General features: G+C 38.5%; 1 protein-coding gene across 20 annotated transcripts in view; it reads left to right on the forward strand.

Moving 5' to 3' along the window:
- The window catches only part of nfia (nuclear factor I/A), a 738,669-nt gene that overhangs the window by 681,166 nt on the left and 31,458 nt on the right, over positions 1-26,045 (forward strand). For 17 of the 20 annotated variants that reach the window (XM_048539762.2, XM_059647912.1, XM_048539772.2 and 14 more), the window contains one exon: positions 3,068-3,159. The exons of the other annotated variants lie outside the window; for them this stretch is intronic. In XM_048539762.2, the coding sequence (XP_048395719.1) occupies positions 3,068-3,159 (92 nt within the window). The remainder of the gene's footprint in view (positions 1-3,067; positions 3,160-26,045) is intronic. 20 annotated transcript variants of the gene reach the window in all.

The raw sequence follows: 26,045 nt of genomic DNA on the forward strand, positions 1-26,045 counted from the left end.
CCAACATCCACATTATAATGGACTTCCACTGTTGTAGCAACATCCTGAGGTTCTTCACTGGAGCATTACAAAGCTAATTATGACACCAAATTGTGTAACGTGTTATTAGATCAAATAACCAAAAGCTTGGTCAAAGAGTGAATGATAGTGTAGTGTCCTAAAGAAGGAAAGCAAAATAGATTAATGTCAGGAGGGTTTTCCAGAGTTTGAGGCCTAGAAAATTGAAGACACAGTCAGTGGTTTGGCAATAATAAAAAAAAGGGGTGTTTAGTCAAGAGACAAGAATTAGATGAGTAGCAGATTTCTTGGAGGGTTGTGGAGTTAGAGGAGATCACAGAGGTGGGGAAGGGCAAGGTAATGGAGGGATTGAAAAAAGAATGAAAACATTAAGAACATGACGTTGTTTGCCCAAGAGATGTAATCTGGTATTATATACTACATTGTGATTTAACTGTATAAATGACCAGATATGCCCCATGCTTTTCTTATAAGGACTGCTAAAAGTCACTAAGGGAAATATATGTTTTTGTAGGTTGTTTTTAAAAGTCATTTTAGGGCCAAGAGAAACAATCATGCTCCAAGTTGAAATTCCCATCCACACTTATAAGGGAACTAGATTTTCTTGTCCCTCACCCCCCCATCTTTAGTCAGTATTGCTGAATCTAGATTGCACCAGTTGTCTCAAGTATTGATCCATAGACATATCACAATCATCAATGTGCCAACACATCAGTAATCAGCAGTCCACACACTGAATAAATGTAGTCTCTGGTGATGTTTAACTGAGATGAGTAATTCGCACAAACGTTTAGGTTTTTCCCGGTAATAACATAATCATTAGAAACGATAGAAAACATAAGCACACAATCAATTGTATGAGGCTTATTCTTAGGCCAATTTTGTTAAACCAGCACACTATCTGTAAGCAGCCTGTTAGTGATAAAGCATAAAAGCAAGCAAATTCTGCCTGCTTGATGTAATCATAGATTGGGAACTGCTATTCTCTAGTGAATCACAGTAACTCTACTATATATGGACAAAAATAATATGATCTGTAGTAAATTCTGGCTAAATGTAATGAAATATTGTAGAACTCAGCAGAAAATGCTGCACATATGTTGTTAAAAGCATATGGGAAAGTGGAAAATATAATTTGCCACAGTAAAAATGAGGCAACAGTGTAGTTACACAATCATTATAATTGTTCCTTTTATTTCATCATTGTGGATCCAGCCCATGATTAACTGCATTTGCCTACAGTTGGGAAGGGACCACATCTTTATTTGTCCAAAGAGTTACCTTTGCCTATATTCCTTCCTGCTAAAACCATTTTATTTTATTATCTTTGCAATTAATTGGTTAGTTTTCTTACTCCAGTGGTTTGCCTCTACCACTTCTAATCTTCGTGGAGTAACTAATGCATTGAGGAACTGTTTGATTCTTGACAGCATTCTGCAGTCCTATAAGTGGAAAGCCATGCCAGCTCAATTCACTTGTATACAGTAACTGTAACAAACATTGAAAATATGAGCAGAAGTAGGCCATTCAACGATTTGAGCTTGCCACACCATTGAATATGATCATGACTGATTATCCTACTTGTCACCCTGTACCCACTATCTCTTCTTACCCTTTGATCCCTTTATCCCTAAGGATGAGATCTAACTCCTTATTGAAGGCATTCAATATTTTGACTTCACGTGCTTTCACTGGCAGTGTATTTCACAGACTTACCACTCTCCTCATTTCAGTCCTAAATGACCAACTCCATGTATTTAGACTGTGACTCCGGGTTCTCGTCTCCCCAGTTATCAGGAACATCCTTCCTGTGTTTACCTTGTCTGGTTATGAGAACCCCACTTATTCTTCTAAACTCATTCATTGAATGTTTGAAGAACATTAAAAAAAAGGTTAACGATGTCCTGCAGACCTTATGCTGTTCTCTTATTAGGGAGAGATGGCTGGTGGTGGTTTAACCTGAGGTCATCACACCTCAGGCGAGGGAGAGGTTGAGAAGGAGAGTTCTTCATGGTAACTTCAGCCAATGTGGGAATTGGTGTCATTTTGCATCACAAACCAACTCTGGAGCCAACTGAGCTTACTGTAGGAATATTATTTCACTTAAAAAAAAAGGTTTTGTTTGGCAACTCTTTGAAGGAAGAATTTGAGAGAAGAATTCCTTTGTCTGTTACCTGTAGCAACGTAGTAATATTTAGAATAAATTCTCACATTCTTTTACTGCATACTTCTAATTTTAAGAGAAATACCCAAGTGGATTTTTTTACAAATCTATTATTGATGTTGCTACATACAGTCATAAGTCATAAGGGCATTTTTACCCCAATATTTGAGATTCTGTGTTGTTAACTTCCAACTGATCTTCTTTAAATACCACAACCAAATTAGGACAATATCACTCTCCTGTAAAACCATTTTTAAGCTCTTATTTTATATAGCTTCCATTCTTAACGTGAAAGATTGAAAGAGCTAACACAGAAGTAGTTTCTACTGAGGGCTAGGGACAAGTTTTTTCATTGCTATCTGTTCCAGTTTAATGATAGTTATCTTGCTTTATAGCTAATAGTTAGCTGTTTTCTGTACTGAAACATTGCCTCTGAATGCACCTCTGCACCTGAGGTGATATTTCCATTGGAATTATCTTGCTCATGTTTTAACTCATTAATTCATATTGCTTCCTTATTTCTCAGATTCTTATATCACAGTAAATAAAAGATAACCAGTGGTACTTTCTGTGACCCTTTACATTTATGTTTCATGTCAATATATCTTGAAAGAAATTAAGTTTAGGTAAGGAGGATTGTTGTAGCACTGTGGTTATTACCCTACACGATTAAGAAAATTGTCTTGTCCATACATGTGTCCTTTTGAATCTGTAGTTGTTTTTCATGTTTCAAGTCTGTTATCAGGTGAGTAAAAAAAAAATCAGGAATAAACTTGGGTGAGTGCCTCTGTAGACACTGCAGTCTTTCAGTCAGACTTAAGATGTTTGCTGTTCGTGTGCGACCCACTGCTGCTTCTTGAACGCATGTATCCCTTCCCTTCACAGCCTACTCGACACCCAGCACCTCCCCTGCAAACCGATTCGTGAGTGTTGGACCACGGGATCCCAGCTTTGTAAATATCCCTCAACAGCCACAGGTGGGCAGCTTTGAACCTTTCTGTATTCAGTGTAGCTTTTTGTGGTGTTGTATCTCTGTGCAGTGAACGTCGTTCATTTGCTGCTATCAGACAGCATATTGTTATAGCCTTGGGGATCGTTCAGAAATGTCTTTACGCTTCATTTGTAGAAGGAATATGTCCTTTCTATTGGAACATACCAGAAGTGGGCCCACAAGCTGAAAGTAAAATCCATGTGTCTTTTTAGGCTATCTGACATTTGACACTGTTTGAAGTGCAAACCTTTCAAAATGAAAAGATGTTGTCTCCCTCTTTACCTTCAGAAAACTAATGAAGTACGTAAGCTTCCTAGTTTCGCATTCACATTTCTTCCTACAATCACTGCTAAAGTTTTCTTTGGAAAAAAACAATTAAAGTATTCTATGAATTCTAGTTTTTAACATGATTTCAGCTGTTTTATAATGTCTTGCATGCCACAGGATTTTATTCTGCATTTTTGACAGATCTGTATTAACTTAATTAATTGTTTGAAACTAACTTGATGTATAGGTTTTGACACTGACATTATTGATGTATTTAATGTATTTTTAGTTGTGTGCAGGATAAAAAAACTGTAAATTAATACAAATACATATAAAGTAGAATTAAAGTACATAACACATCATACAGGCCTTGAGAAAAGTACCATCTGTTTTATTTGACATTTTTTAAACTGAATGCAACAATGAGGAAGGGAGGCTTTGTAGTACTAGGGTGTAATGAGAGTTGCTGTGAAAGACTACAAACTGGCACAATGTCCAAGTTTGAGTCCAATCTCATCTTACTTATAAAGTAAAGACTCTAGATGCCTTCAAGAACCATTGTGCAATTTTTCTAACTCAAACAAAGAACATAATTTCTAGCTGTATGGACTAAATAAAAAGAACAAGCATTAACAAGAATTAGGAATTTAATCTAAAATGCTGGTGCTAAAATGTAATGTTTTCTGTCTGGAAGTTCAGAATTTTTCAACTTCCATCTGTGCCCATCCTAAGCTGATTCTGCATATAACCAGTGATCAATGATGCAATAGTATGCAAAGTTTTAATACCATCAGTTGCAGACTGGAGAGCTTCAGCAATTGCAGGCTCTGTGGTTTACAAATGACATTATAAATGGACAATTGAACCTTTTTATTATTTTGAAATAGATGGCTCAAGCTGGTAGCCTTCATTGTTTCTGACTTAAAATCTTGCTTTCTTATGCTTGCCTTCTAATCTTTTAAAGAAATATTTATTCAAACAACTCTTAATGCTGAAGGCTGCAAGCTTTATCTCAGTGAAGCCTAATGTTAATGCATCAGCACTGCTATATGTGATAGAGCCGGAGGAGGAGATAGATTGAGTCAGTGGTAAATTTGTGATTTCGAGAGATCTGCAGCAGGGTGGAGACGATCGTCATAAAGGATCTGGGAAAGACTAGATCTTAGATGGCCAATGTACTACTTCAGTTGGGAAATAGTGTACAACAGCTGGATGGATGAACCTAAAATTTAGGGGAGAACTGAACACGCAAAATGCACAAAATGCTTGACTCTTTCCAGTTGTGTTTTCCCCATTAAATTTTGTTTGCTGTATAAACAGAACTTACTGACCGAACGTAGTGTTAAAAATTTGTCTTTGTTCCAGTTTACAAATTCTAATGTGAAATATGTTGGTAGCATTTATTTGCTAAGGAATATTCTTTATCCAGCATGAAATAAGTCTAACTGAAATCTTTGAACTTGGGTAATTATTGTCATTTGGGAACAGGGAATTTGAGTATTGCTGAAGAAGACATATTTGTTGAAGCTTTGAATCATGCATTCATCAGAATAATTTGCAAGTATACCAGTTCCAAAGGCAAATTGATACTCATATTGCATGAGAAGAGAGTGCTGATTGGTTGACAATTGGCCCTGGTGGGCATGTTGCCATTGAGAATGCATCAGTTGATGACTGACAATCAATTTCCTGGTGTATTAAATTTTGGAATAAACAGGGTTAGCACTGATGAAGAATTGGTGTGCTTCACACACTGAATGATCCAGTAAACTTTCTCCACTTGAAGAAACACATCAATGCTAGACACATTGTTGCAGCTTTTGAAAGCACTGTCAGGCTGGGCAGGATTAGTACCTTGCTTACAGTGGACAGCCGGAGGGATGTAATGATTAATATTTACCAGTCTTTGGAATGTATGACCTACATTTCTGGCATCATACCAACACTGACATTCATATTACCTCATTACATATTTGTGTGATAGGCAGAATATCATTCTGGCTTAATGGCAGCACCCTGTTAGTGGCAAACTGAGCAGTGTTTAAAGTGAAATGCTTACTTCACCTGTTTCCTGAACTTTAAAGTACCTAACTTTTCCAGGGTCTTGTAAATTTCAGTACCAGTCTGATGGCAACTAACTAAACAGTACTTTACAAATTCTGGCAAATCAAATAAAATAGCGCTTCCCTTTGACTGTTCACAAAAATCAAGGAAATCACTGTACCCAACCAGGTCTTGGTCGCAAAACTAACAGTGCAATATCCGACTGTTGATGTGAGTTTGCAATTCAACACCTGCAATTTGCTGGTAGCCTTGAGTATCTGAAGAATAATGCTGCCAATTCAGGGCATTTTTGTGTTTGCAGTATAAAGCACTTGTATTTACATTTCCTGGAAACAACTCGCATACTCTGTTCTTTGCAGCCACATAACATTTTGTCAGATTGCACCTGCTCAACTCCTCAAAGTAGGGGACAGGCATTTCTGATTCATTTCTCAGGACAATGCTTTGACCAGAGGCTACCTGCTTCGTTTAAACAAAGCCTGACTGTGAACTGTCAATCATCATTATTTGGCACATTCTCTATAACACTGCCTCTATCAGTCATTGTCCAGTTGCCAATCAATGAGCTCTCTATCTTCATACCGTTACATTTGTAATCTTGATAATAGTCCTGATGAATGCAAGATGAAAAGCTCCAACAATGCAATTTTCAGGAATTAGTTCATGATAGCAAAACAATAGATTTTTCCTGAAACTAGCAAAGGAGCAAATCATGTTAATGACATTGCAACGTGGTGACATACACCATAAATACAAGAGAACGTAATGCTTCTGAATGCAGTGGCTTCACATGATTTTGTAGTGACTTGTCAGTAGCGTAATATATTTGGTGCTGTCTGTGTTTATTAACAGCTGTAGTTTACAGTTGTTCAGACTGTACAGGTTAAGCAGCATGCCCCTGAATCCTGTTGGATTGGGAAAGATGAGTCACAGAAAGTACACTGCTGGCTGCCAGATAGAATAACTAAAGCTGCAGAATTTGTATCTGAACGACTGAATGAGCTGTGATCTAAATCAAATCCTTTTTAGAACATCTACTAATAGAGACCTTGCCACAAAAGCTTCGTTTCACATTGACTGCCCGTTCTTCTTAAAAAAAAACTAATAAATTCCAAGTAGGTTGAGGAGTAGCCTTAGCTCTTTAAGCTGTTGATCTGCAGTCACTGCAGCCTGAACAAGAAACTGCAAACAATAATCCAGTGCTACGACATGTTTTACTGGACAGTTAGAATATTGTTTTCACTCCTTAAGTCTTATCAAGACCTCAATTGTTATTAAAAGGCATTTTCCCTTCTATTTTAATGCTTAGAAATATTTTAAGGCAACTTTAATTGCTGGAATTTAATTTCTCAAAATAATTGAGAAGGTCGTGCACAAAGATTGTCGATCTTACAGTTGACCTAAATTAGCAAATAGATTGTTAAGAATCCGTCATTTTAAGGCAGTTAAATATGTGTAAACATTCTCAACAACCAAAAAAGGGAAGATCATTCTTCCTATGTTACTGAGAGGCCCGCTTTATATGCAAATGCTAGAGACATTCATTGTATTCCACGAGTAGGCGATGCTGCATTTCAGAAGTCAGATTGGACTGAAGGTCTGACCTCTGGAATGTAGTTTGTTCATGCTGATTTATGCATGTATCCGGAGTTAGTGCCACAATAAACAAGCCCACCTTCAGAGGTTAATTTTGTACATGTACTGATTCAGAAGCTGATTCAATCCTATCAGGTGATGGGATACACATTACCCTTCCTCTTTCTTTTCCAACAAACTTCCTTTTCCCATAAATATGTTTTATCTAGCCGATCTATTTTGCTGCAGGCAATGTAATTTAATTTGATTTAATTACCTCAAGAGCATCAGTATAACTGGAATGTTCCACTTATACTGTGTGTAGATGGAAAATACTGAATATGGATTACCCACCAGATATCAGTCATTGAACCTGGCCACTCAGTATGGAAGTGGTCAGTTAAAATTTGAGGCAATAGTGCCTAATCCCACCCTTCTTCCATTAGTGGGATTTCATTTTAAGGTACTGTTTTTATATGCATTTGATATGATTAGCCCATGCAAATCCCACTTTGTTACTTCTAAGCGAAGTTTTTCAACCATCAAAGGTATGAGGGGGTGAATTTGGTCTTTGACACGAAAGGAAATCAAGCAGGATGTAAATCAGGATTTCAGTTTCATGTCATTGAAATTGTAACGCTGCTGAAGACCAATTCACCTCCATTGCATCCAAAAGGCATGATGTAAATAAAGCACACAACTTGATACCTGACATTTAGACTATTCATAAATCCAATACGCAGCTGTTGGTTGTATAATAAAAATCAGGTGACGTTGGTGCCATCAGTAACCTCAATCTGAAGAGGAGCATTAGGTGACTTTGGACCCGTGGTATGCAAAGCTTATGACTGGGGCTTGACCTTATTTCCTTTTTGGATGGAGATTGTTTGCCACATTAGTCAATGGCTTCATTATTGGTACATCATGCAACTGTCAGGAAAGTAGAAGATGAAACAGATTAATGTTTATTTCAGCTTTATTTATTGCCTCAAAAATACAATCCAAATCCTCTGCAAATATTCTAACTGCTGTTTGACAATCCTTACATTGTTGGTTTCTGTTAAAATGTCTGAATCATAATAATTCAATGATACAGTTACCATAACCTTCCACATGCATAGTTGGCTACTTGTTGCTGCTGGTGATCCACGATTGGTTCTACGGTGCAAGTGGAACACAGTCTACAGCACTGCGGATTAACCAAATGGATTTATTTCCAGTGGAAGCAATTCTGTTATAAACGAGCTAAATGTTTGCTTAGTATAACTGGAACAAAATGTTTTATGAGCATTTGGGGTTTAGATAATTGTTTGAGTATCTGATTTGCTTTTTAAAAACATTTGACTATCGATAGATTGGTGCCAGAGCAGTACAGAGATGTACATATATTACTGCTGTCTCTTCTATCCATTTTCCCTGATTATTTTTACTGCAGATAGCGCAGTATTGGATTAGCTTGCTGTATAGCACATCAGAAGAAAGATCGATTTATTGACTTTGTCAGCATAGTAAGTAATTGTTGAAGGAGAGGAATGGAAAGCGAGAGTGCACTGCATCAAAAATAAAATATGACATCTACTTTTCCTACCTTATGCATCTTTAAATGTTTACACAGGAAAAAGCACTTAAGTTAATCAGGTGGTTGTGCATTATTAATTAACCTCAACTCGGCTCTGCAGAATTGTGTGGTTTCATAGAAATGCAGTGTTTTTTGTAGGTGACAAAGACATTGACCAAGTTGCAGCATTTTCTCCCCCTCTGCAGCTTTCCTCAGACTGCACTCAGTTCACATCTTGGCACAAATATCATTAAAATATTCTGCCTATCAATAAAACAGATTATAGTTCATGCAGTCAACCAGTACAGCGAGACAACACTGGCAGATTTTCATTCCTAGGTGTTTTGATTTGAAATCTATCCTTAATGGCATCGATGACCTCTGGGCAAATTTTAATGGACTGCTTCTATTTTATATAAAACTCAGCTGGAAAATGGAAGAAAATAATTACTTTTTCAATATTTTTAATTCTGTATGTATCCCACTGAAAAGGTTTAGCTTAGCCAAGGTTGATTTTACTTTAATTCCACCGGATTACTCATGGTTAGTTTATAAAGCCTAAATGCTAAATTAAAAATTAAAAATAGCAAAAAGCAACACATGTGTGGATTACGCTCGGTTGTCTTTCACAGTAATTATTATGATACATTACTTATGGTATTATGTGAAGTTTTACAGTGGTCAGCACTGCTGCCTCACAGCGCCAGGGACCCCAGGTTCGATTCCAGCCTTGGGCGATTGTCTGTTTAGAGTTTGCACATTCTCCCCATGTCTGCATCAGTTTTCTCCCACAGTCCAAAGTTGTGCAGGTTAGGTGGATTGGTGAAACTAAATTGACCGTAGTGTCTAGGGTGGGATATGCAAGGATATGGTACGGGTGGATCTGGGTGAGATTCTGTCCGGAGGATCAGTGTGAACTCGATGGGCCGAATGGTCTGCTTGCACACTGTAGGGATTGTTAAAAAATAAGCTTGCAGTATGCTATGTTAATGATGTGTATGTAATTAGACACCAGTTGCATTCTAGGCAATAAACTCAAAGAATGCAAAGGTTTGGCCATAACACCACAGGGGTTAAACAGATAATATTAGATTGGCCTTTATTTAATTCCATTGACTTTCATTTTCCATCTCCGTGAATGATAGGTTTCTATGCCAACATGTTTTGAACAATTAAACTTTTGTGTTGCACCATGAATGTGTTCTGATTGGTATATTATTTCTGATTTAAAGACTAGCGTAGATTCCTGGTCACCCGATGGAGCAAGATAGGCAGCCAGAAGCAAAAATTGTGTCCAGTTTAAACTCTGCCTTGTTTGCAGATGGCACGTTTTCTAGAATGAGGGACCTGCTACTATAGAAGCCATCATCAACTGGGTGGCACTTCCCATATTTATCCTGAGGTGTTATCTGAATGCTAACTATGAATCACTTTCTTACTCATTTCACTTAGGCGTTTAGGGTTCCTAAAAGATAGTAGATTACAGATACTGATGGTAATAGAAAGGATACTTTAAAGTAATCCAGTGGTTGCTTATCTTTATTTTCCATTTTTCGCACTTACATCCTCAGAAATCTTTGAGCCAGTTGTAAGTTATTTCCTTTTTGCTCCCAACTGCAGCACCAATAGAATTTTTCATATGGTATTTCTAAAAGTGGGCAGTGTGGAGAGAAGCACTAAAGATGCTGTGTGCCCACTTGATATCAATAGTTCAAAATCTGCAGTTATATATGTATCCTGCTCTGGCAGCTGATTGGTGTGCTGTCAAAATCAAACGACACCAGAAAAATCCGTGAATACTGAGCTAACTCTAACGCTGACAACTTCCAATGACACTGCTTGACAGAAGGCAGGTCAGAGTGATTGATAGTCAGCACTCTCTAATCAGCTAAAACCATCGAGATGTCATCAACCATTTCTGCGGGTCCTAACATAACTGACACACATTGAACTGCAGGAATTTGCCCGTCAGTATAAGCTACAAGAACTTGTCCAGTTATTATGAGCCACAGGAACCTGCAAGTGTTTTTTAGGAACAGAAAATGTTGAATCAGGAGCATGCCATTCCACTCTTTGAGCCTGCCCCACCATTCAGTATGATTGTGGCTGATCGTCAGTGCCCTCTTCCCACTTTCTCCCCATATCCTTTGATCCCGTTAGTCCTAAACCTTCTTTCTTGGAAGTCTTCAATATTTTGGCCTTAAATGAATTCCACAGTTTCACCACCACCACAATGAAGAAATTCTTCTTCTTCTCTGTCCTAAAATGTTTATCCCTTATCCGTAGACTGTGACTCATAGTTCTGGACTCTGTAGTCACTGAGAACATCTTTTCTGCATCTGCCCTGTTCCTGCTGGAATTGTATAGGTTTCTATGGGATGCTCCCCACTTTGTCTGCTGAGCTATAGTAAATATAGTCCTAACCGATCAGTCTCTTCCCCCTACTTCAGTCCCATCATCCCAGGAATCAGTCCAGGAGACATTCTTTGCACTCTATCCTTCCTCAGGTATGACAACCAAAACCACACACACTATTGCAGATGTGGTCTTACCAATGCCCTTTAGTCCCCTTTATTCATTCACAGGATGAGGGTGTCACTGGCTAGGCAGTATTTATTGCCCATCCCTAACTGTCCAGAGGGCAGTTAAAAGTCAACCATATTTCTGTGGGTCTGACGTCACATGTATGGTTGCATCCGGACTTCCCTGCCCCTATACTCAAATCACTTCACTATGAAGTCAAAAATATCATTTTGCCTTCTTTACCACCTGCTGCATCCGATTTCTTTTACCACCCACTTACTTTCAGCAACTGATATACGATGAGACTCAATTCTCTTTGCACGTCCCCTTTCCCAATCTGGTGCTCTTCAGATAATCTAACCAGCTGCTTTTGCTACCAAAATGGATAACTTCACATTTATCCACATTATTACTGCATCTGCCATCTATTTACTTAAGTTGTCCAAATCACGCTGAAGCTTGTCTGCATACTCTAGACTGCATACTTTCTCAACCAGCTTGTGTCATATGCAAACTTGGAGATTTAATTCATAAATTCCTCAACTAAATGATTACTGTATATGTACTGTGAATAGCTGGATTCCAAGCAACGATCCCTGCAGTTCCCCATTAGTCACTGCCTACCACTTGAAAAAAGACACATTTATTCATACTGTTTGTTTCCTGTCTGCCATTCAGTTCTCTATTCATTTCAGTACCTCCAATCCAACGCATTTTAACTTTGCGTGCTAATCTCCTTGTGAAAATCCAAGTAAGCCACACCCACTGGGTCTCCCTTATCATCTCTACTATCCTCAAAAAATTCCAGCTGATTTGTTGAGCTTCATAATTCCACAGTCTGAACTTGTCACCATCTTCATAGTGCTATAGAAAGGCATTTAAATTTTTTTTTACCACTACTGATGTCAAACCAACAAGTCTATCTTTTGCAATTTTTTCCTCTGTCTCCCTTCTTAAATAGTGGGCTACATTAGGCACCCTCTAATCCGGAGGAACTGTTCCAGATTCTTAAGATTTTGGACAATGACTCGTAGCACATCTGCCACTTCTAGGACCACTTTCTTAAGTGCTCTAGGATGAAATTTGTCAGCCCCTTGGGATTTACCTTTCCTTAATCCCACTAGTATTCCCCAACACCATTTGGGGAAATATTAATATTAATTTATTCCTATTATACCCGGTGTTCCTTGATGTTTTTGAGTTGCTATCTGCGCATTCCTTTGTGAAGACAAATCTAAAATATGTGTTTAATTGGTTTGTCATCTCTTTGTTCCCCATTGTAAATTCACTTGTTTTTGACCATACTTATAGAAGCTTTAACTATTGGTTTGTATATTCTCTGCAAGTTTACTCTCCTACTTTATCTTCTTTTTTGTCTTACTTTGCTGGAATCTAAAGTATTCCTACTCCTTAAGATTGGTGCTTTTTTCTCCCCCCAATCAATTTGGATGTCTCTTCCTTAGATTTAATACTATCCCTGATTTCCTTTGTTAGCAATGGTCTGACCACGTTTCCCATTTTAATTTTGTACCAGACTGGGCTGAACAAATTTTGCAATTCATCCATGAATTTTTAAATGGTTTTTCATTGCCTATTTATCTCCATCGCTTTAAATAACAATCCCCAATTTATCGTAGCCAGCTCACTCCTCAGACCATTGTAATTTTCTTTATTCAAATTCAGGACCCTATCTTTGAAACAACTACACCATTCTCCATCTGAATGAAGAACTTTACTTTATTGTGGTCACTCTTCCCTAAGGACCCATGCACTAGATTGATTATTTCTCATTACATTCTACTCAGGCAAGGATGAAATTTACTCTAATTGCTTTCTCAACATATTGATTCATAAAATATCCTGCATAAACTCCAAGATTTCCTTCTCTATAGTATTATTACTAATCTGATTTGCTGAATCTATTTGCAGATAGAAATGACCAACAATACAGTCATTCCTCTGTTAATTGCATCTTTAATTTCCTTTTTAATGCCTTCCCTAATGTTACTACCTCAATTTAGGGGCCTGTATGCAATTCCTACTATCGGTTCTGCTTCTTGGTGTTTCTAAGCTCAACCTATATAGAGTGTACTTCACAAGAACTAACATCCTTCCTCACAATTGCATTAATTTCCTTTTTGATCTGAAGTGCTATCCCTCTTCCATTTCCTTTCATCTGTCCTTTCTAAAAACTGAAAATCTCTGATATTCAGTTCCCATTCATGGTTACCCTGCAGTCATATCGCTGTAATCCCTGCTATATCATGTCCATTTGTATCCATTTTTGTGACTAATTCATCCATTTTATTGTGAATGGCTCACACATTAAAAGGTACAAAAAACTTCAAGGCTTGTATTTCTAGCATTCTTAGTCCCCTTCACTGTGGCCCTGCTTGATTCTTCCTGTTGAATTTTCTGCCTGTTATCTTTCTTACTTGCCTTTCTGCTTTTAGTTTTAGTCTTTATTCATCTGCCATCTGTTTCCGTGTATAGGCTCACAACCCCTGCCATTTTACTTTAAACCACACAGACTGCATTCACACATGCAATCACCTACATCAGTTCTGGTCCTGCCCAGGTGTAATCAATCCAACTTGTAGTAATGTCACCGCACCTAGAACTGATCCCTACGTCCCAGAAATCTGAAATCTTTGCACCATCTTTCCAGCTACATGCTCATTCGCTATATCCTGCTAGTTTTACTCAGACTAGCACACATCACCAGTCGCGATCATGACTTTTGATGCCCTTTTTTTAAACTTGTTTCCCTATACCCTCCTCCCTAAACTTGAGGTACACCTGTCAGTGACAGTGAGGGACAAGAATCATTCTGTATGAAGTACAGTAGGCTGTCAGTGACCTTGAGCTACAGGAGCATGACATTTGTCCATAAGAAGGTATGAGAACTTGGCACAGATTGTATGAAGTGCAGGAATCTGCCATTGCCTGTAAATTTACAGCCTTGTCAGGTTCGGAGTCAAAACTAAAGCAGATGCAAGACTGTGCCATCATTGCAAGGACATGTTCAACAACTCGTATTAGTGTGTGCAATGATAGTCACAGCTGATCTTTTTTATCTCCTTGCAGTCAACTCGCACAGTGCCAGCTCCACTTCAGGTATTGTCAAGGGAACAGGTGCTGGACTCCTGAATATAGACTTGTGCCTGCATTTTTCCTTTTCTTGATGCCTCTTGAAATTTAGCAATGACTGGTGAAAGGTTGGAATGCACACATCTCTAAAGCAGCCTCATGTCAAACAATTTAAGTGACAAGGAGACCACAGAGGGAAGAGACTAGCAAACCCTGCCTTGAATCTACCTAAGTTAACAAGCAAAGAGATGGGGCTCAGCTTTTCTCTATAGATTTACAAAACCAAACCAGATCTATTCTGAGATGTTGAATACAACTTTGAATGGAGCAAAGCCAAAAACCTACAGTTGCCTGAAGGAAGCCTGTATGAATTCACCAGAAATGACCAAACTCTATTTTCTTCAACACGCTAATAAATAATCAGACGTGCAAAATTTTCAAGCTCAATCTCAAAAGACAAGAGTAATAGACACTTCTTCAATTCTGTAAAAAAATCTTACAGCATGATACCACTTTTATAGTCACCTTGTCTCGCATATACCTGTGTCTTGTGAGCATGAGTGCCGTTGCAATTACATTTAGTTCTTGAAACATGTTAAAAAACATGGAAAAAGGTGTTTGAGAAAATCTGTATTGTGACTGTATTTGAGAGTCACAGGACTCTAGGGATTAAACCACTTTTTTTTTAGAAAACAAGTCTTTTTGTATTTGGTCAAGAGCTACACAAGAAATGGGTAGTATTTTTTTTCCCTCTACCCAAAATAATAAATCTAATTACAGTCATTTAGCAAAATAACTGCCAATCACACAACATGTTACATCATAAATTACATCCAGAATTCATAATATAAACTATTGAATGTTTGTGAATGACAAATTAAATACCATACCTCCAGCTTTCAACTGTGTCACAATTGTTAGTTAAGCTGGAAGCAATATTATATTCAAGAGGTGTTACAATTGTGTTTTCAATAGCAGTTCACACAAATGTTGCTGCAAGAATGGATACTGGTGCCCACCTGCCCATTGATCTTACAATAATTCTCTTAGACAATCTCAAGAGATCCCATTAGATTATCAGCCTCACTTTACATAGTGGATGAATTTTTAGCTTCCCACCAAGAATATATAATTGGAGCAGTATTCAATGAGTGTTGAAGGTCAGCTGGGATTTTCCGGCCAACTGGGATTTTCCAGTCCGCTTCCAGGTTGTGTGGACAGAGGACAGTCTTGGGTGGAGGCTTCCTGGTTAGCATTCTAGGCAGGTTTAGTAAGCTTCCCTGCTTGCCTGTATTTAGCACAAATCACAGGACCCCCAAGAAGAGCTCTCCCACCATGCCAAAGGCCTTTCATTACTTTATGTTTGGAGGAAGTTAAGGCAGTGCACCTTCATTTTGGGATACCCCCTCCCACACTTGCCTACTGAGGCATCACACTGCTGTTTAAGCTTGAAGGTCTCCTGTTGGACAACAAGCCTCCTGTCTGATAACAGCACGGCTATTTCAGGAAACTCATGGATGTTCTAAGTTTAAAAACTCCGGATGCTGGAAATCGGTTGCAAACACAGAAAGTACCAAGAATGGAAATGTTACCTGGAAGCAAAGTAATTTACTGAAATGGATGATGAAACTCAAAACTTTAACTCTGTTTTTCTCTCCAAAGATGCTGTCAGACCCGCTGAGCTTCTCCAACACTTTATGCTTTTAAACTCACAGGTGAGGTCATTTTATACCACATCGTGAGGACTTCAGACCCCCATTTGAGTCTAGTAGTGGGTTTCAGAAACTTGCAAGAAATCCTGCCCATGGCAATGCCATTCTACCTCAAGCTGAATCATGCTGCATGCTTCCTTCAGAAATCTTGATCAATCTAATGGAACTGTGAAATCACACAAGTTTTTATTTTTGTTAACATTTAGTTTTATTTATTTCATTTACTGACTTCTGTTCTTCATTTGTTTGCAACTTTCCAAACAAATTTTTACTATCTTGTTCAAGATATTTTTTCCTCTCATAACAGCAGGTAATGTTTATGTAGAACCTTAAAAATAAATCTGTGTTCATTCACAAAATGAATGAGAAGTTAGTAAAACTTCAAAACAGCCTTTGGAAAGTCTAAAATATTTTAACTCATTTGGTTGGACGTCTAGTTTGCACAGGCTCAGTTCTCACATTTGCTGAGGTTACCATTTAGGACTCTCTTTTCAACCTTTCCCCTCGGGTTAAACCACCACCAGCTGTCTGTCTCTAATAAAAGAGCAGCACTGTGGCCTGGTACAAACGATGGCGACTTTATTTTTTACTAAGTTTGAGAAATCTCACAAGGCCAGAGTGCAGTACAACTTCAGTGAACACTAAGCTTTATGTTCTCCACTGTTGACTTAAATGATAGTGCAAATGTTATAGTTAGTTTCAGAAGATACTAATTTCCAAAAATTATACTGCTTGTAAGTGACCACTGAAGAAATATTTATTAATATAGTAGTAGTATCCACTTACAGTGAAATGACTATGTTATGGAGATAAGACTTTTAGATCTGGATGCTTCTTCCTTTCTTCTTTGCTCTGTTCAATGTTATATTTCTGCTTTGCTTTTTTATTTAAAAAATTTTGGTCTTGGTATCTTAGAAGGTTGTTTTGGTTTTCATATCTAAGAATTTTTTTTAAATTCAGATCTTTGTGCCTAAGATGATGCCAGAGAATGGCAACTTAATACATGTTTCACTGTACTCTTGTACCTCTGTAATTGAGTACATGTGGCTATAAAACCTAATTCTAATTCATATACAATTAATAAAAGTTCTACATGATATAAAATCACTACATATTTGAAGTAATAGTTTAAGAACTGCATAAGTTTTCATCCAGTATTTGTATGGGGATAATAGTAGTTGAAAAGAAAACATTCCTGGAAGGCAAACAATAGAAAATGCAGACACAAAAGAGTTAATAGTTCACTACAAAGCTTAACATCCTGTGTGTTAATAGTTTTAAATAAAAAAAACCAGGAGAATTCCTTTCAGTGGTCCTGGAAACAGCTCTGCGCAGCATAAGTTCAGAGGCATCACGTGAAAATTAATTCTCACTGCAAGCTGCTCAAGAGTGTCTTCCTGTGGCATGAACTTGAACTTGTTGCAGAGCTATAGAGGTGGTTAGAAAGAAACAGTACTGTTCAGCAAAAGAATTAATGTTGTGCCTAAATGCAGTCAGATTTTTTTTTTGTGAAACCCTCACTTTTTGGTAGAAGCAGCATTGCTTTTAGCCAGCTTTATAAAAACGTGACAAGCTTTAGTTTAGACCAAGCTCGGTCTGTGAATACGGAGAAATGTTCAGGCACTTCTGAGCATATCTTCAGAAATACAATTGCACGTTAGTAAGTGACTGCATTAGTCACTGCAAAGTTCACCACATGTGAGACTAAACAAAATAAATTTAAAAAGGTATCTGCAATGGTGGTGCTACGTATTTAAACAAAGTGACCATTTAGTGTATGGCATTATTTTATCTGGACATGGAGGCAAAATGATTCCCCATAAACGGTATTGTTGACTGTTTATGACAAAGGACAAAACAATTAACGAGGGAATACTGCCTTTTTGTAAATAATTGCTTATGTAATACTAGCCATATTTATGAAAAACAAAAATTGATGACTTGCCGTTATTGTTAATCATGTTACCATATTTTCTATCATAAATGTTCGTTTCCTGCTCTTTTTGAATAGAAAGAACTGGGCATTTTTCTTATAATCCTAATGCTGTGAATACGTTTATTGTAATTATTTTCCAACAAGACCACAATCCTTTTTTTTTCCCAAAAAAACAAGCAAAATGGGAGAAAGAAAGCAGGAAATGAGCTGTCTTTTGTCAAGAGATTTCCGCAATGTAATGACTGGTGAAATATTAGTGTTGAACTGGCCTGTCGGTGGGGGTCTTTCGCTGCTGACACTTGGATTCTTTAGAAATCGCACCGCAATATCCTGAAAACCCCTCTGGTAGATCAGGTGGGCCAGCAGTGTTCTTTGATGTATTTTCATGAGCAAAAGAAAGGCATAATGAGAGGAAGCTATTACTCAAGCATAAAATGTTCTTTGAGATCGCGAAATGGCAGAGTTAACACACTCTAAGAGGCTTTTTCTTTACTTCTCATTAAATATTTTGTTCCTGTGCATGTTCCATGATGGGAGATGTTTCATCAGCTAACCATTTCTCCAACTTACAGCACCTGCCTCTGAAAGAAACAAGGCTTCTGACTGCATTTAAACAGTAATGTCTGGGGGGAAAAAAATCACTCAATTGGTATGGAATTTTCTTAAATCTTTAAAGTTAGGCAATGGCATTGTAGGGTGTTTGCACTGGGGAAGAAAGGAAAAGTCAGCTGATCTGTCTCTAATATTCTCCAAAGTTTATTGTTGGAAGTATACTTTAAATAATCAGGTGTCTGCAAAATAAGAAAAATATCTTAAAAACAAAACAGTAGAGAATTCAGTGGTGTTACTTGAAAGGAGTTTCAGGTTCGATGAATAGAATTGGAGAGCTGTACAGCACAGAAACAGACACCCTTGCTGACCAGATACCCTGAACTAATCTCATCCCATTTGCCAGCATTTGACCCATGTCCCTCCGAACACTTCCTATTCACATACCCATCCAGATGCTTTTAAAATTTTGTATTTGTACCAGCCTCCATCATTTCCCCTGCTTATACTATAAATGCACTGCCATCTGCTTGGAAGATGTTGCCCCTTGGTCCTTTAAAATCTTTGCCCTCTCAACTTAGAACATAGAAAAGTACAGCACAGTTCAGGCCCTTCTGCCCACGATGTTGTGCCGTGGAATAATCCTAATAAACTTAAACCTGTGCCCTCTAGTTTTGGGCACCCCTGCCCTGAGGAAATAGACCTATTCTATTTTCCCTATCCATGCCCCTCATGACTTTATAAACCTCTATAAGGTCACCCCTCCGCCTGCGATGCTCCAGGGAAAATAGCCCCTGCCTATTCGGCCTCTCCCTGTAGCTCAAACCTTCCAATCCTGGCAAGTTCTTTATAACTCTTTTCTGAACCCTTTCAAGTTTAACAACATCATTCCTAGAGCAGGGAGACCAGAATTGAACACAGTATTCCAAAAGTGGCCTAACCAATGTCCTGTACAGATAGAAGATAACTTCCCAACTCCTATACCCAATGCTCGAACCAATAAAGGCAAGCATACCAAATGCCTTCTTCACTGTCCGGGTCTACCCTCAACACGACTTTCAAGGATTTATAAACCTGCACCTCCAGGTCTCTTTCTTCAGCAACACTCCCCGGGACCTTACTATTAAGTGTATAAATCTTGCCATGATTTGCCTTATCAAAATGCAACACCTTACATTTATCTAAATTAAATGCCACCTGCCACTCCTTTGCCCATCAGCCCATCTAATCAGGTTCTGCTATAGGCTCACTGCCCACTACACCACCAATTAATTCATCCAAATATTAATTTTTAAGTTTATTTCCATACAATGAATTGCATCCAATATTGGATGTTCTTGAGGTTTCTAGGAGACTAGGGATCATTCTTACAGATATATTTGATAGTGTCTGTAGCTTTTCTTAGGGTACCAACTGAGCATCAATATAGCAGGGTCATTCCTGCCACCAGAATCATCAGCAAGTCAGCACAGGTACTTAGGTCCCTGAATTCATTGAGGTTGCACTCAAATAAAGTCCAGTAAGAATTTGATGTGATGTACACATCATAATTTCCCTTTGCAAAGAGACACCCTTCTGGAGACCTGGACTAGGAAGAGTAACATGTGCAAGGGCAGCAGGGTGACAACCAACTTTTGATCTGTTTCTGAGTGCCAAATAATTATTGTTTTTAGTTTCCAGTACCAGCCAGTGATACTACTCTCATCAGTCTATGAAACACGTAAACTCCCCGATAAGTAACAGGATTATTATATTGATCACATTCAGGAAATGTGTGCATCATTTCATTGCCAGCCCCCTCCCCCTCAGAGAGGCAGGATCAGCCGCTTAAATCAGAAGGCACATGCAAAGGTCCCAGCTCACCACACCCGCATGCAGACACCCCATTCCTGTTTAAGTAAATGTTGAGGATGGTCTTTTTGCCTGGTGGCCATTCAAGCCTCTTAAGTGCAAATAAATAGTATACTAGTGGGGGAAGGGTGGTCTATATTCTGTGGCCTGCTCCAAGGTCTAACATAATACCATCTGTGGCCACTGTTCCTTGGGATTGAAGAACTGCCAGCCATCCCAGAGAGAAAATCCAGTTTCAAAACATACTGTTTGGAAATGAATATACATGTTGTTTTGGAGCTCCATGTTGAAGAATAAAAGTCTGACCACTTGATGTCAATATCAAGTTTTGCTTGCTTTTTCATTTGGAATTTCATTAGCCAGCAGCTCTTGAAAGTGGGCTGACCACTATTAAAGGTACCGAAGCCCCATCTAACCCCAGGTAACTGTCTGGTTAACATTGCATCCCATTTTTTTTTCTGAGAAAGGCCATCATAGAGTTACTGCTGGCTTTCCAGTCAGTCGTCAGACCAGCCCTGCTATTACTAAATTACCCTTAAGTGTTTGACAGGAAAGACTAGCACTTCATAGAAACATTTAGGTAGATGGGCAGATGGTTGTGCAATCCTTGCTCCAAGTGCCACAGTACAAAATATGCACAATTAGCCATTATGCTCTCCCATATACTTCCGGTGAGCTCTAAGGAATCCCAGCTGATTGTAATGCAACACTCCTGCAACGTTTTCCAAATTCTCTCTTTTATCCCTCAGATTTATGAGCGAGTAAACTGCCAGGCACGGCCATAAGGCAGCTAAGATAACAAGCATTTCAAGTTTCTTACCTGGTTCATGCAGGATCCATGAATCATCCAATTGCCCAAATGTGGACCTTAGATTTCAGCAGTACTATTCTGTCCCTACTTGCTGATGAATCTGGTGGCAGGAATGACCCTGCTTTTTTGGTGCTCCATTGGTACTCTTAAGAAAGGCCACAGACATCATCAAATAGAGTTGTAAGAATGATCCCTAAATCACCTAGAAACCTCAAAAACATCCCTTATTAGACCCAGTTCATGGTTTTGGAAATAAATGTAAATACTGAACTCTTATCTAAAGTATTACTTAAATTCTTGTAAATAATATCCACTTTTTTTCAGAGGCTGATGAGATCAATATTGATTGGTCTTTTCAGCTACATCTCTCTCTTGCTGAAGTCAGATTAGTGATTTATATTTGTATCTGGCAGTAGAAAATGTTTAACCCTCATCATCACCATCAAGATAACCAACTCAATCAAGCCAACTCTAACAAGCAATTATTGGTTCATGGGGTCAGAGTTCTGCATGCAGATGTTCCCGTTGGTGAAGCGTGATTGCTGAGTAGTTATAATGCAGTGATGAGTAGTATTAGCTGTTAGCTCAGAGGAAACTAACAATAAAGTGAAGCAGTTCTTTCCATGTGACTGCTTAATGTTTGAATTTTCCTGGTCATACAATCCCTTGTTACCTGGATTTCAGAGGTTATGAGGAGATTGTACAAATCAGGCCTGTTTTCTGTAGATTTAGAAGGTGATCTCATTGCAGTTTTCATTAACAGAAAAAGACAAGATAGATGAAGCTAATTTATTTTCTCTGGTTGGGGGATTCTAGAACCAGGAGGCATTGTCTAAAAATTAGGGCCAGACCTTTCAGGAGAGATGTTAGGAAGCACTTTTGCATACACTTGGGGGTGAAGTTTTGGCACTGTCATCTACAAACAGTAGTTGATGCTCAATCAGTTCTTAAGTTTAAATCTGAGATTTTTTTTAGATTTGGCAAAGGTATTAAGGAATATGGGCCAAAGGCAGGCCAAAGGAAAGGCAGGCTACAGATCAACCATGATCTCATTAAATTGTGCTGAAGGTTCTACTCCTGCTCTTATGTTCTTATATTGCCACAATATGCAGAAAAGAGTTATATAACAAATCAATCAAAACTCACCCAAAAGCAATTTTAACCAACAGAGAATTGACAACAATAACTTGCATTTACATGGCTTCTTTAGCAGAGCAAACTATTCCAAGGCATTATGAAACAAAACTTAACACCAAATTACATCAGGCAATATAACAATAATTATCAAAAGCTTGGTGAAAGAGATTGGTTGTAAAGAGCAGATTAAAGGAGGAAAGTGAGCTTGTTTTAATTCTTTCTTTGGAGGAGAATACTGCTACAAAGATAGTACTGATTAGCCATTCCTAATTGCCTTTGAGAAGTTGGTGGAGATCCAATGTTTGAACTGCGGCAGACGATGTGGCTTAATAAAACCCACACTTGGTGAGCTGCTCCAGGATTTTAACTCACTGACAGTTCAGAATTGTCAGTCTCTTCCAAGTGCAGATATTGAGTGGCTTGGAGGGAAACTTGCAGCAGGTGGTGTTCCCTTGTAACTGTTACATGTGTCCTTCTAGGTGGTGAAGGACTTGGGGCTTGAAATTGCTGTGTGAATCGTTGCAGCCCACTTTGTAGATGGGGCACACTGTTGACACTACATAGGTGATGGAGCGCTTATGCTTATGGTCAAGTGGGCTACATTGTCCTGCATGCTGTTGAGATTTTTGAATTGTGCTGGAAGTTTCCTCATACAGGTATATAGAGAGTACTCCTGGCTTGTGCATTGTAGGTAGTGGACAGACCTTGAGGAGTCCAGTAGCTAATCACTCACTATAGCATTCTCAGACTTGCACTTCTGTGTAGCCATCCCGGTTCATTTTCTGGTCAATAGTGACTGCAGGATATTGATGGTGGGAAATTCAGAGATGCTAATGTTATCCTCTTTCTCCAACAATAGTTCTCCTCAATCAGCAGTCTAATTCCTACCCCTTTTCAACCTTTCCTATCCTCCTGAACCCCTTGAAACAGGGATAATTAACACCCAGCCCTGCCCTTCCTGAGCCAAGTCTCTGCTGTAGCAACATCATATTTCCATTTGGCTATTTGTGCCATCAACATATCAATCTTATTTGCTACCCAATATGTTTACACAAATGCACAATAATCCTGATATAGGCTTTATTACTTTTTTCCTTAGACTGATCCAACCAACTAACTTAGTATTTTCATTTAGAAATGCAATGTATCCCTCCCAGTATTGTATGCACCTTGGAATTTCTCTCTCATATTATCTCCTGGTTCCAACACTCCTGCCAAGTTTCTTTAAATTTTTTTTGATAGCAACAACAAACTGCTTAGTAAGAAACCTAGCTCTGTACACTTGCAAACAAACCAGCCTGTACATATGCCAACTTCACCAGAGCTGGTCTCACTGTACCGAGAATGTAAAGTTCTCCCTTCTGCACCAAACTTTGAGCCAGACATTCATCTCTCTTAACTTCTTACTTCTGTACTGAATTGTGAATGATACTGTAGGTAAGTCAGAGATTAGTTCATTTAAGTTCCTGCTTGCTACTTGTCTAGCTAGCTCTTGAAGTGTTGTCTGCAAGACCATATCACGTTTTCTACCTGGGCCATTTGTTCCAGTGTGGATTATGACTGCTGCAGCTGCTGAACGACATCCTTGACTCTAAAACTAGGAAGGCGACACACCATTTTGGATTTGCATCTGTGGCTGCTGAAACATCTATCTGTTCCCTATCATGTCACCAATCCCTGTAGGTGTCCTAGTGTTCCTTCCAAACCCCTGTGCATCTAGGCTACCCAGAGTGGCCAGGATCTGGCACTGGCTACACTCCCAGGTGAACCATCACCCTTATTAATATTCAGAGGTGAACACTAGTTGGAAAACAGGATGTACTCAGTGTAACACTTGTGCTATCTACCTGTTCCCTTTTAACTGCTAGGTGACTACCTATTTCCTCATTGACTTCAAAGCATTTCCTCAGCTGTAAAGCACTTTGGGACATACAGAGATTGTAAAAAAAACACCGTGAAAATATAAGCATGTTGGCTTTCTTTAGCAGATCTGCATATGGAAAGTTGTAAAAAGTGGCAAGACTTTTGACAGAAAATGCAGAGCCTGGTACACTGCTAAGCACCCACTTTCTTTGGTACATTACCCCTAATACTTAAATGTCTTTCAATCTGGTAAAATAGACAAAGATTTCTTCAACGTTTCGAAGAGTTGTCTCATACTGCTATAGGATAAGCAATGAACATTTATATTTTTAAAAAATTGACATCGCAGCCATGGAATGTAGAAGTATATTTTACAGTCCTTTAGTTCTAGTCAGTCAAGTAATGTCTGGTAAACTTTTACATGTAACAATGGCTGTAGCAACAGTGCAGTGTGATGTTATTTGGCAATAGGTGTGTGGCAGGCCACTGTGTTTGGAACTGTGAAACTTTTGCAGGTGAATCCTCAAACTCCTGCTGACAAGAAAGTGGTGGACATTGTGGTCTGTACTGTGCTTGTTTTGGGGTGGAGAACACTCGGCAGATCACACTTTCTCATAATGACCAGGACTTGGTGATGCCAATGTCCAGACTTTGAATGACACCAACATAACTTGCGGACAATGCCTGCCTGTAAGAAGTGTTGCTGATTGAGAGATTATGTAGGACACAAAGCTCAAGTAGGCATTGATGGCTATCACTGATCTTGCTCACCTCATGACAACCAAGATATGTTGGAGGGTCTAGGAGAATAGCCCATTATTTCATTAGACAATGGGAGTATAAATGTTTGAGCTCTTGTAAGGGAAACAGTGCAACTCCTGAATCACAGTTATCCCATTGCTGAAAAATAACATGAGAATTGTGAAATGCCAGGTATAGTGTGTTTCGTTTCTTACTGTGTATTCTATGATTGAAAAAGATGTTTTAAAATAAAGGATAAAGGAAAAGATAAGGAAAAATTTAATAATTGTATGAGTCATGAATAGAATTGTGGAATATAATCCTGAAAATACCAGGATTGGATAGGACTGTGTGAACTTGGTTCAAGACAGTATCCCCAACAGTGCAACAGTGCACTGAAGTGCTAACCATATGCTTACATGCATATGGGTGCCTTTCGAGTTGTGATTAAGCTGAAGCACTGTCATCCTAAATACATGTAGCCAAGGAAAAGTAGCCACATAAATAAGATCTTACACCTGTTACATTTGCAGGAGTGATCCTTTTCTCAGTGGCCATTTATGAATGGTGGCTATGAATACTTCAGCCTGCATAACTGGGAAATACGTTTCACTGAAGGATAATTTATTATCAGGCAATCAGTTTGGTTCCAATAGCCCAAACTTCCAACAAGCCTATCAATTAAATATTACACTTACCCACTTCTGTGTATTCTTGAGTAAGAAGAGCTTCAAAATTGTTTCTGAGCATTGTAGTTAATGTGTTTATTTCAAGAATTTCTCCACAATAAGAGTAACAAGCTACTGAAATATTATTTCCATTACTTCCGTTTTTCTGAAATAATTTTTTTTTGCAATGTGCCAGCTGCTATCTTATCTGAAGGTTTATTTCTGAAAGACTGGTTGCAGCTATTGATAACAGCGATGATCCTTGGCATGAATGGATTTTCTGGCTTTCTTTCAACATTCCTGTAATTTCACATTTCTGAAACTTCCAGGATGTCAAAGCAAATTACAGTGGCATTAGAGTACGACATTTTAATATTTTAATGGTACTCAGATTCTTATATTTAGGATTTAACTTCAGTAAGATATTGTGGCTGGGATGATAGCTATGAATTCATGTTAGTCAGACCTGTGTGCCAATGGGAATTGTCCACAAAGGTATGGCCAAGACAACACCATTTTAGCAGACA

The sequence above is a fragment of the Stegostoma tigrinum genome, chromosome 8 (genome assembly GCF_030684315.1).
Source record: "Stegostoma tigrinum isolate sSteTig4 chromosome 8, sSteTig4.hap1, whole genome shotgun sequence".
NCBI lineage: Eukaryota > Metazoa > Chordata > Chondrichthyes > Orectolobiformes > Stegostomatidae > Stegostoma > Stegostoma tigrinum.